Source organism: Sinocyclocheilus anshuiensis, unplaced genomic scaffold (assembly GCF_001515605.1).
Source record: "Sinocyclocheilus anshuiensis isolate Anshui unplaced genomic scaffold, SAMN03320099.WGS_v1.1 scaffold205, whole genome shotgun sequence".
Lineage (NCBI taxonomy): Eukaryota > Metazoa > Chordata > Actinopteri > Cypriniformes > Cyprinidae > Sinocyclocheilus > Sinocyclocheilus anshuiensis.
In genome coordinates this window covers 1,433,555-1,444,531 of record NW_015536497.1, presented here as the reverse complement: position 1 = coordinate 1,444,531, position 10,977 = coordinate 1,433,555, and the positions used below count along the sequence as shown (strand labels likewise).

Here is a 10,977-nt window from a genome sequence, read left to right as displayed (position 1 = left end):
ATCGACATGTTTCAGAAAGGCGGGGCATAGAGGAGAAACAATAATGTACAGTATGTGGAAAATAATGTGTATTTTGAACCTTAAACCGCATAAACACATTTCATTACACCAAACACACAAAATAATATTCTTTTTAGCAACATCATATGACCCCTTTAATGACATAAATGTTAAATGTCTTACCAGTAATGATGGAATAGATATCTTTTACTACTGGAAGCAGGAAAGAAATACATACTAGTATTTAATAAGTAGTTACTAGTAAAACTGAAAAATACTAGTGCTTATTAAAAGAAGTATAAACAAAGTCCCTTTAAGGCAAGTAATTTCACTAGCTGGGCAACTATTTCAATCATGCAAGTACATCTCTTTGAATGGGAAACAGATTCTCCAAATATGTTCACCAATCTTACAATTAAATTTCATATTTGAAATCACCAATGAAATTTGACAACAACAGTCTTAATTGTTAAATTATTGTAAAAAAAAACCAAAACATAACACTCAGAACACTGACTGTTTCTTTAGCATCTGCAGCTGCAGTGACGAGATGACTACCAATTAGCGATTGGCTGTTTTATTTAGAAGGCGGGACTATTCTGCCACATTGAGATGCCACATTGCACTTTCTCTCATTCATAAGTAATATGAGTGCACTGTCTTTAAATATCTACAGTCTTTGGTATTAGTATCTAATGAATAGTTGCTAGTGAAATGAAGTAGAATCCTGGTTATTAATTGATTTTATTATTTTTTTTATTATTATTAATATATTTTTTTATTTAAAAAATATATATTTTATTTAAAATAAGTACTATTAACATAAAAATACATATTAGTTAGTTATAAGGAATAATGCTAAATTGGCTTGCCATAGATGGCAGCATCATCAAATGCACTGATGACATCACAACATGCAAGGAGCTTTAACAAATTTGAAATTTAAACTGGTTAATTCTCAAATATGGAATCATTTTAGTAAAAAAAAATCTTATCTAAAACAAACAATAAATAAAATGTTAGGAATAACATTTCTAAGGCATCATGACCTTTTATTTTCTGATTATGAGCATCTTAGTCTGTTATTTATTTCTATTTGGGTTTATGTTTTTTATACATTATAAATTACATTCTCATTCTTTTCCTTTATTTTTCTTTTTAAAGACACTTTGACCATAACATGATGTCATATTTTATCAGGTGATATGTGCTTTATTTGTTTTACTTTATTTATTTTTCTCAATGCAGTGCTTACTGATCTTTGTTCATGTAATTAAAAGAAAAAAATAAACTTTGTAGAATTTGTGTGACTTAGTTATGTTTGTAATTTGATTTAGACTACAAAAACACTCTTTAGACATTGTTGTTTATTGTGTGCACAGCGTATAAAACTGTTGCTGGTGTTAATGGACCCCTGGTGATTTTGGATCAAGTGAAGGTATTGGATTTCTATAGTATATATTACCGTTGTTATCCATCTTGTTTGTATTGTTTTTTAGAAACATGATGCATCCAAATGCGGAGCCTCAACTCACTGCTTACTTATTGGGTATAAAATATAAAATAAAGAACAATATAAACTATTTTCATATAAATAGGTAATGACAACTTGCCCACTTCTACTCAATAACCCATCTAGTTACAGCCGTACAGATTTACCATTACTAAGATGTTCATTATTGTCTTTATATTCATGCATCCAGATGCCAAGGCAATCATCTCATTTGTTTGGAAAGTACTGGATTATTCTGAAGTTCTTGATGTAACGTTAACCAGTTGCTCAGTAGCATTTGTATATCTGGTTCAGTTCCCGAGGTATGCTGAGATTGTTCATCTGACTCTGCCTGATGGCACCAAGAGGAGCGGACAAGTGCTGGAGGTCACAGGCTCCAAAGCTGTGGTTCAGGTCAGGGAACGAGACCTTCTGAAAAATCTATGTTTTAATTTTTTCCCTCCATTGTGGAAATCTGATCAGTAGCATCCCTCATTATTTCATTTGTAGGTGTTTGAGGGAACGTCTGGTATTGATGCCAAAAAAACCACATGTGAATTCACAGGGGACATTTTGCGTACGCCTGTGTCTGAGGATATGCTGGGTAAGAATAAAAGAGACGTTCTGAAGCTATCTGATATTTTTTTTTATCATGTGTATTTGCTAACACTAGAAGTCTATTACAGGTCGGGTCTTCAATGGGTCAGGAAAGCCGATTGATCGAGGGCCTGCGGTGCTAGCGGAGGACTACTTAGACATTATGGGTACATTTCAATGAGGCCACATTAATTATTATGCTCACAAATTTTCATCAGTGGCATTTTTGAGTATTGATGATATGTGTGTACCATCCAATTTCCTCCTACTTCCTGTAGGTCAGCCAATTAATCCTCAGTGTCGTATTTATCCTGAGGAAATGATCCAGACCGGCATCTCTGCCATTGATGGCATGAACAGTATTGCAAGAGGCCAAAAAATTCCCATTTTTTCTGCGGCTGGTCTGCCCCACAATGAGGTGAGATGTATATTTAATGTTTCATTCTCTTCTGTTTTTCATCTTAAAGGTATGAAGGATGCTGAATTTATAAAAGCATGATTATATAAAAGGTGATTCTCCTTGAAGACACACACACACATGTTGGATTGTTTTAATTAAATTAATTTATTCAGTGAGGATGCATTAAATTAATCAAAATTGACAGTAAATACATTTATAATAGTACTTTATATTTATATAAATGGTTCATTTTAACTTTCTATTCATCAAATAATCCTGAGAAACAATATATATATATATATCATAGTTTCCACCAAAAAATATTACACAGTACAACTCTTTTTAACATTGATAATAAGAAATGTTTCTTGAGCAGCAAATCAGCATATTAGAATGATTTCTGAAAGATCATGTGAAAAATAAATTACATAAATTACATTTTAAAATGCATTTGAATAATAAACCGTTTTTTTTTTATTGTAATAAATAATTTTGATCAAATAAATGCAGCCTTGGTGATCGAAAGAGACAATGTTTTTCAAAAACATTAAAAAGTCTTATTGACAACCAAACATTTGAACAGAATTGTATGTAAAATGCAATGTAGCAATAGCAAATATAAAAATAATAAACACACAGTTAATCAGCCAATCAGACACAGTGGCTCAAATCAAGCCAATTTATTGTGTATTATTAACCACTGCACTCTTGCACACATCTTGACATAGCAGTATAGTGGAAAATACCACAAAATGCCCATTTGACCAAGTTTACCAATTAGTTACCTTACAGTTGAACCTTGAACCTATTTTTTTTTTTTCTCATTGTAATGTGTGTTTTTCAGATTGCTGCACAGATCTGTCGTCAGGCGGGATTGGTGAAGAAGTCCAAAGATGTGATGGATTACAGTGAGGAGAACTTTGCCATTGTGTTTGCTGCCATGGGGGTGAGGAGCACTTCTGATTAAAAGTTTGCAATCTACATCCATACGAGTGGGATATCTTCATGACGTTACTTGTATCTTTAGGTCAACATGGAGACTGCAAGATTTTTTAAGTCTGATTTTGAAGAGAATGGGTCCATGGACAACGTGTGCCTCTTTTTAAATTTGGCCAATGATCCCACGTCAGTATCTTCTAAAATATTCTTCAAAGTAAAGGGATAGTTCTCTAAAAAATGAAATATTGTCATCATTTACTCACCATCATGTCATTCCAAACTCATATATAGCCTTTTGGGTTTTAAATATGAGTAAAAGCACCATAAAAACTTCCATAAAAGTCTAAATGATTCCAAGTGGACCAAAATTAAATGGGTTACAGAAGAGCAACCAGTACAATCCTTCAGAAGGTCTTGCAGGTTTGGAACGACATGAATGTGAGTAAATAATGACTCAGAAATATGACTTTTTGAAAATATTTTGATGTGACTTGGACCACAATGTTTGATTTCCTGATGCAGCATTGAACGCATCATCACCCCTCGCCTTGCACTTACCTCAGCTGAGTTTCTGGCTTACCAGTGTGAGAAACACGTGCTGGTCATATTGACAGACATGAGCTCTTATGCTGAGGCTTTACGAGAGGTACGATGTGTGAATTTATACTGACAGCCATTAGCATCAAAGTTAAACATGCTACTTATAACTATGCATTAAATCCTATCATCTTGAAGGTCTCAGCAGCTAGAGAAGAGGTTCCTGGTCGACGTGGTTTCCCAGGTTACATGTACACTGATCTGGCAACAATATACGAGAGGGCTGGACGTGTGGAGGGACGCAATGGCTCCATCACCCAAATCCCAATCCTCACTATGCCCAACGATGGTTAGCAAACCTACTCCTACCTACTCTTGTTTTAATCCTTTAACCATCATAAATGGTTTACTTACTTATTTTCATCACCTAAACACAGATATTACCCATCCTATTCCCGATTTAACTGGCTACATCACTGAGGGTCAAATTTATGTGGACAGGCAGCTTCATAACAGACAGGCAAGACATAGAAGCAAGCTTACAGTCTGAACATCAGTTATATAGTACATGATTGAATCTCATGTGCTGTTTTATAGTAATTGTTGATATTTCTGTGCAGATCTATCCTCCCATCAATGTACTACCTTCTTTGTCTCGATTGATGAAGTCAGCCATTGGCGAAGGAATGACACGCAAAGACCACTCAGATGTCTCTAATCAGCTGGTAAGTATGGACTTAAAATATTTTCAAATTCGTATTAATCAAAATTGTTTTTGAAAGAAGTCTCTTATGCTCATTAAGGCTGCATTTATTTGATCAAATTGTTATATAGTTTTAATATTGTTACAATTTGAGGATGTTGTGTACGGAGATTTAAATTGCTTCTCATCTTTTGCAGTATGCTTGTTATGCCATTGGGAAAGATGTGCAGGCGATGAAGGCCGTGGTTGGGGAAGAAGCACTGACATCAGATGACTTGTTGTACTTGGAGTTCTTACAGAAATTTGAGAAGAATTTTATTTCCCAGGGTAAGTAACAACAGGAGAGCAAAAAAAAAAAAAAAAAAACTCTCATTCCCCATTAAACACGTAACAAATTAAAATGTTTATTCTCACCAAACATGAAACAATATTTTCTCAAGGTGCTATATGTAATATTAGTAAAAAATTTTTTTTTTTAATTGTAGTTTATAGTGTAAGTTTAATTATAGTTTTAATTATAACTTTCAGTTAATTCTGATTGTGTCTCTTGTTTTATGCTTATTGGCTGAAATGTGTACCTGCAGGGGTTACCACACGTTTTCAGCTTGTGCATATGATTGCATGAAAAGCAAAACGGGCTGCTCTATATATAACTTCAGAATGAGCCTAACATGTTTTGTGCCACAGGTGCATATGAGAACCGAACTGTGTTTGAAACACTGGACATTGGCTGGCAGCTGTTGAGAATCTTCCCCAAGGAGATGCTGAAAAGGATTCCTCAGAGCACTCTGGCTGAGTTTTATCCCAGAGACTCCAAACATTAGTCTTACTTCCTTCCTCGTTTGTTCACTTTGTCTGTCAATCAGCCGTGAATCTGTCCTCTACACTTCTAGATGTTACTCACTCTCTCTGTTCAAATCAAGTACACTGAGTCTACATTGATGGAATACAAAGTTGTTTCATTTCTGCTCTTGGTCATGTAAGTGTTGCTGAATAGTAAAGCAAATATTGTATGAATGTTGCTACACCGCAGTGTGAAAGTATTTTTGTGTGTGAGTGTAGCTCAGTGTGTCAAAATGTGTTCTGAACAAATAGTTTGCTGGCAACATTTTGAACAACTGACAAAGCTATTATTATGCATCATAAAGCAGTCCATTTCTGTACTTTAGAAGTGCAAAGTTGAATGTATGATGGCTTTATGTATTCTATGAAATTTTCATCATTATAATGAATACACTATATATAAAAGTACATATTTATCATAAAGTATGAAAAGAAGCCATATGTTCATAGAGTGCATTACAAAGGAATAGAAAAGCAGAGTGGCCCTATCAAATCAAAGGATGAAAAAAAAAAACCACTGAGCAATAGATTTATCATTTATGTACTGTTTTTGTATAAAAATGTGTAATTTATGTTTGTGTAAGCAATATGTTTATTATCATTTATTTTGGTGCCATGAATGTATGTACTGTGGTAAAGTGTGTGATATCAAGTGAATTCATATTGAAGTGATTGTTGTCCTAATGCATGAATGCTATATTTAAAATATGCATGTAAACACTTGCTTCATGAAATAAACCTTGATGTAGTATAAATGAATAATCATGCTGATAGTAATCAAATATAATTATTGATGGTTTGGTGTTGATCAATACTGATGTAATTTGTGCAAGAGGGTACATATTCATTTCACCAGAAAATGTAGTTTTGCATAGCCTTGTTCATGTAACTTGCTAGCTCAAACAATAAGAAAAGGTACAGGATTGTTTTTAATCTCCACCTAATTTAGCATAAAATCTATGCCACACATATGTGCACACAATCACACATTGCTGTACAAAAGTACTGATCAAACAGTAAAAGTTTTGAAACATTTTTTTTTTTTATAAAAAGATATAATTAATAGCAAACTGATTTTAATATCAAAATTAGTTTGATAAAAGTAATATAATTAGCACATTATCCAATTACCACATTTTTATTTAATATGAAAAGATATAATTAATAGCAAACTGATTTTAATATCAAAATTAGTTTGATAAAAGTAATATAATTAGCACATTATCCAATTACATTTTTATTTAATATGACGTGGAATATTATGTATAAGGTGGGTCTATGAGGATATCTTATGTAGACATTACACAGTGACAGTAATGTTCTGGGATTATTTAGATGCTTTAAAATGTTTAAACTGCAGAGGGTATCAGAGCCTTCACAAAACAAGCATCAATTATCTTTTAACGCGGAGTTTCCCAGGTGAACAATATTTCATATAATTAGTCATTTGCTCTAATTGGACTGGTAAAGGCCTATAAAATACACTTACCTCCAGTTGCATGCATGCTTGGATTTGTTGATTCTGTGTGGTGGTTTGAGAACGTGAACATTGGGTTTTTGGAGTACTTGGATTTTTTTTTTTGTTTTGTTTTTTTTGTTTTTTTTTGGCCATGGATCAAAGGTGGAAAAGGTGAGCTTGTTCATTCAATCTGTGTTTGTGAGTGACTCCCCAAACATTTGCTAATGTGTCTTTTAAAAATTGTAGGTTACCCTTGCTAGTAATCATTTTGTTATTTTGGAGGAATGCTGATGGATTTAAAGGTGAGTTTTGCCCCCGCCACACAAACACACTTTTATTTTAACGGAATGCATGTTTAGTGGGACTTGTGGGTGTGCAAAAGTCTTCTGTTTTGTTTAATTCTATAGGTGGAGCATATTCTGGTACCCATCATGGGTGGGGTCAGCCTTCTGACACTTTCTCACCTCGTACAGTCCAGTCTTCTATGTCAGAGGTCCATGTGACTGGGATTTTGCCTGTTGAAGAAGTGGGCTCCAGTTTGTTCCCTAACAAACCCCTGAAAAGCAAGTCCAAGTTGAATCTACTTCAGTTTGTCAAAGGTGGTTCCAACAGCTATCAGTCAACGTCCCATGCCCAAACTACTCCAAGCAGCTCTGTCTCGGCTTCCTTGCCTCTGTCCCTGAGTCAACAGCCTTCAAAAAGTTTGGCATCCTCTGGATCAACCATTCCAGGTGTTGCTGGTGGATTAAGTTTGGAGACCCAATATGCTGGAAGTGGTTCTGGACAAGTTGTTTCCACCCTAGGAGAGCGTAGTAGCTTTCCTGCCAAGCTTGGTGTTTCTGGCCAATCCACCAGTGATACTTTGCATGTGTCCAGCTCCCAGGAAACCTCTGTTAAACTGGCAGAAGCCTCTTTGCCTGTGTTCTCTAAGAAGGTCTCTGACAGCAGTTCATCTGCTCCAGGTGCCACTTCCAGTTTTCTGAGTAGCCCTGCACTACTTTCAGAAAGCTTGGGTCAACCTGAATCTTCTCAGGGTGAAGTTGGTTACAGTGGTTTGTCTCAAGGTGCCTCTAGTCAGTATACCCCAGACTCCAATACCATGATCGGTTCTCCCATTTCTAGCCAGTCCAGTGGTGACCAGAGCTTTTTAGCTTCTGGTTTTTCTCTTCTAGAGGAAGTGGCAGGGCTTGGTCCTCTTGACTTGTCTACCAAATCTTCAGAGATGTCCAGTCAGTTTAAGCCCTTTGTGGTATCTAGCCAGTCTACTAATAGTCAAAGCTCCCCTAGTCTACATATGGTTAGCCCTCAGAGCAGTTACAAGTCAACAGATGCTGCTACACCTCTGTACACTCAGGGCAGTGTCTCTTACAGTAGCTTATCTAGCCAGGCTCAAGGCTCCGCCACTTCTCGGGGTAGCTCTGGGGCTGAATTGTTTGCAAGTTCTGTCCAATCTGTCCCCACGCGAGTAGGGAGTGGCAGTTACAGTGGTGTGTCCCAGTCTCTCAGTGCCTCTAGTCTGTATACTCCAGGATCCCTGATGGCTAACAAGCTTGATTCTTTACCCCTGGGGGTTTCTGGCCAGTCCACAAATGTTCAGAGTTCACCTAATGTGTCTACGTCAAGCACCCAGAGCAGGTCTGGCACTCAGTTGGCAACTTCCAGTCATTTTATCCCTGTGCAAGGAGGTAGTAGCTCTGTTAGGTTATCGCTCAAACCTCAGGGCACTCTGGGTCCATATGCTCCCTCGTCCCCTACCAAATATGTAAGCGCTCCCATGTCTGCACCCCAAGCTACCACAAATAGCGGGTCTTCCTATAGGGCAATTTCACAGGTTGGTTCTCTGTCTCAAATGGGAGCTTCCGGTCAGTTTGCATCTCGGGGAGGGAACTATTACAGGGGGTTGCTTCCACCGTCTCAAGCTACCTCTAGTCAATATGCTCTTGGCTACTCCAAGCCCATTTCCTCGCCCCAAAGCACTTCCAGTCAGCCCACCAGTGCCTTGAGTTCCCGTAAACAATATAACTCTGCCTCCCAGGGCTCTGGGTCTCAGTTTGGGGCCTCTACTGGTTTTGCCTCGCAGGGAATGAGCAGCTCTTACAGTGGTTCTGTCCAGTCTCAAGGTACCACTAGCCAGTTTGCCCCTGGGTCTCTATCCTCATATCCAGGTTTATCATTGTCCTCACCCCAAGCTGGTCCATTTACTGTTCAGGGTTCTCGGAAGCAGCTTACCTCTACCTACACAGGCAGCTCTGGCACCCAGGTGGGATCCTCTACTCTCTTCACCCTGCATGGAAGCACTGCTTATGGTGGATCACGTCAGCCTCAAGATACGGCAAGTCCGTTTACCCCTAGCTCTCCATATGAAAGCGTATACTGCAAATGTGTGTTGTCACCCCAAGGTGTAGACCGTCACTCTACTAGTGTTCGGAGTTCACAAAAGCAGTTTACCTCTAGCTATGGAGCCCAGTCAGGGTCTTCTACTCCCTTCACCCTGCAAGGAAGTATCACTTTTGATGGATCACCACAGCCTCAAGGTACTGCAAGTCAATTTGCACCCGTTTCTCCCTCATATCTAAGTGTATTATCCCCATCCCAAGGTGTTGCCAGTCAGTCTACTATTTGGGGCTCTCCAAAGCAGCTTACCTCTACCTTCGCAGGCAGCTCTGACACCCAGGCAGGGTCTTCTACTCCATTTATCCTGCAGGGAGGCACCGCTTATGGTGGTTCATCTCAACCTCAAGATACCACAAGTCCGTCTGCCCCTGGATCTTATTCCTCCCATGCAAGTGTATCCCTGTCCTCACCCCAAGCTGGTCCATCTACTAATGTTCAGGCTTCTCGGAAGCGGTTTACCTCTGCCTACCAGGGCAGCTCTGGGGCTTCGTTTGGGGCCTCTACAGGTTTTGCCTCACAAGGAATGAGCAGCTCTTACAGTGGTTCTGACCAGTCTCAAGGTACCACTAGCCAGTTTGCCCCTGGGTCGCCATCGTCATATCTAGGTTTATTATTGTCCTCACCCCATGCTGGTCCATCTACTAATGTTCCGGGTTCTCTGAAGCGGCTGGCTTCTACCTTCATAGGCAGCTCTGGCACCCAGGCAGGGTCCTCTACTCCATTTATTCTGCAGGGAAGCACTGCTTATGGTGGATCACCTCAGCCTCAAGATGCTGCAAGTCAGTCTGCCCCTGGGTCTCAGTCCTCTGCAAGTGTATCACTGTCCTCACCCCAAGCTGGTCCATCTACTACTGTTCAGGGTTCTCTGAAGCGGCTGGCTTCTATCATCGTAGAGTGATCGGGGGTGTGGCCTGAATGCTGCTTGTCAGATTTATTTTTTTTATTTTTTAAGCAAATGAGAGCGAGCAAGTGTCACCTACTGGATGTTGCGTGCTTTTATATAGCTGAAACTTGGCAGCCACAAACATGCCATGAAAGCAGAGAACATCACCCATGTTCTGTTATACTTTGTTTTTCACTGTGAAACAGAACTCGTGTCAGGAGAGCCAGCTGACAATGTTGATTGTTCAATTCAAGTTTATTTGTATAGCGCTTTTCACGATACAAATCGTTGCAAAGGAGTTTTACAGCAAATTAAGTTTCTACAATATGTAGTGGTAGCTTATCAGTGGTGACTGTCAGTTAATGTGCATATGGCAGAAATGTATGAAGAAATCAAAGATGTAATCAAACAGACGATGAACACTATTAACAGCAATTATGATGCAATCAAACTTATAGCAAAATTTGGTAGTTCTGTTTGGTTCAGGGTTGGCGTCATCTGAGGTCCTCTGAGGAGTTGGAATCATCTCTTCTCGGGTGTTCTGAATCCAGACTGAAGCTTGTGTAAATCCTAGTGGCAAAAACAGAAACAAAGACTATTAGCGTAGCTGCTGTTCCAACCAAGCAAAATTGGTTTGTTTAACCCAAGCTAAAGAATGTGCATTTGATCAGATATAACTGCAGTACAAGATTATGAGATGCATTATTTGAATGCTTGGCCAAAGAGATGT

The 10,977-nt window shown here is 38.4% G+C and overlaps 2 protein-coding genes across 4 annotated transcripts in view; both read left to right on the top strand.

Moving 5' to 3' along the window:
* LOC107687718 (V-type proton ATPase subunit B, brain isoform-like) overlaps positions 1-6,264 on the top strand; it is a 7,852-nt gene extending 1,588 nt beyond the window's left edge. The window contains exons 2-14 of the mRNA XM_016485169.1: positions 1,383-1,438; positions 1,808-1,906; positions 2,003-2,096; positions 2,179-2,256; positions 2,368-2,507; positions 3,334-3,435; positions 3,517-3,614; positions 3,951-4,074; positions 4,164-4,314; positions 4,403-4,485; positions 4,586-4,690; positions 4,866-4,995; positions 5,356-6,264. Coding sequence (XP_016340655.1) covers positions 1,383-1,438; positions 1,808-1,906; positions 2,003-2,096; positions 2,179-2,256; positions 2,368-2,507; positions 3,334-3,435; positions 3,517-3,614; positions 3,951-4,074; positions 4,164-4,314; positions 4,403-4,485; positions 4,586-4,690; positions 4,866-4,995; positions 5,356-5,492 — 1,397 coding nt within the window. The 3' untranslated portion in view covers positions 5,493-6,264. The remainder of the gene's footprint in view (positions 1-1,382; positions 1,439-1,807; positions 1,907-2,002; positions 2,097-2,178; positions 2,257-2,367; positions 2,508-3,333; positions 3,436-3,516; positions 3,615-3,950; positions 4,075-4,163; positions 4,315-4,402; positions 4,486-4,585; positions 4,691-4,865; positions 4,996-5,355) is intronic.
* A 758-nt stretch (positions 6,265-7,022) lies between these two features.
* Positions 7,023-10,262, top strand: LOC107687699 (serine-rich adhesin for platelets-like). Of its 3 annotated transcripts, none has more exons than XM_016485159.1 (4): positions 7,023-7,141; positions 7,217-7,272; positions 7,378-9,504; positions 9,628-10,262. In XM_016485159.1, the coding sequence occupies exons 1-4, from the start codon at positions 7,122-7,124 to the stop codon at positions 10,260-10,262; spliced, it is 2,838 nt and encodes a 945-aa protein (XP_016340645.1). In that variant the 5' UTR covers positions 7,023-7,121. The 3 variants fall into 3 exon arrangements, with proteins under 3 accessions (XP_016340645.1, XP_016340639.1, XP_016340630.1); XM_016485153.1 differs by having other exon boundaries at positions 9,568-10,262; XM_016485144.1 differs by having other exon boundaries at positions 7,378-10,262.
* Positions 10,263-10,977: the final 715 nt, after the last annotated feature.

What these genes read in the sequence shown, in the direction of transcription:
- LOC107687699 (XM_016485144.1), top strand. Translation starts at nt 7,122, where the DNA reads ATGGATCAAAGGTGGAAAAG. An exon ending in ATGGATCAAAGGTGGAAAAG is followed by an intron (nt 7,142 to 7,216) that starts GTGAGCTTGTTC and finishes TAAAAATTGTAG; the next exon opens with GTTACCCTTGCTAGTAATCA. An exon ending in GAATGCTGATGGATTTAAAG is followed by an intron (nt 7,273 to 7,377) that starts GTGAGTTTTGCC and finishes TTAATTCTATAG; the next exon opens with GTGGAGCATATTCTGGTACC.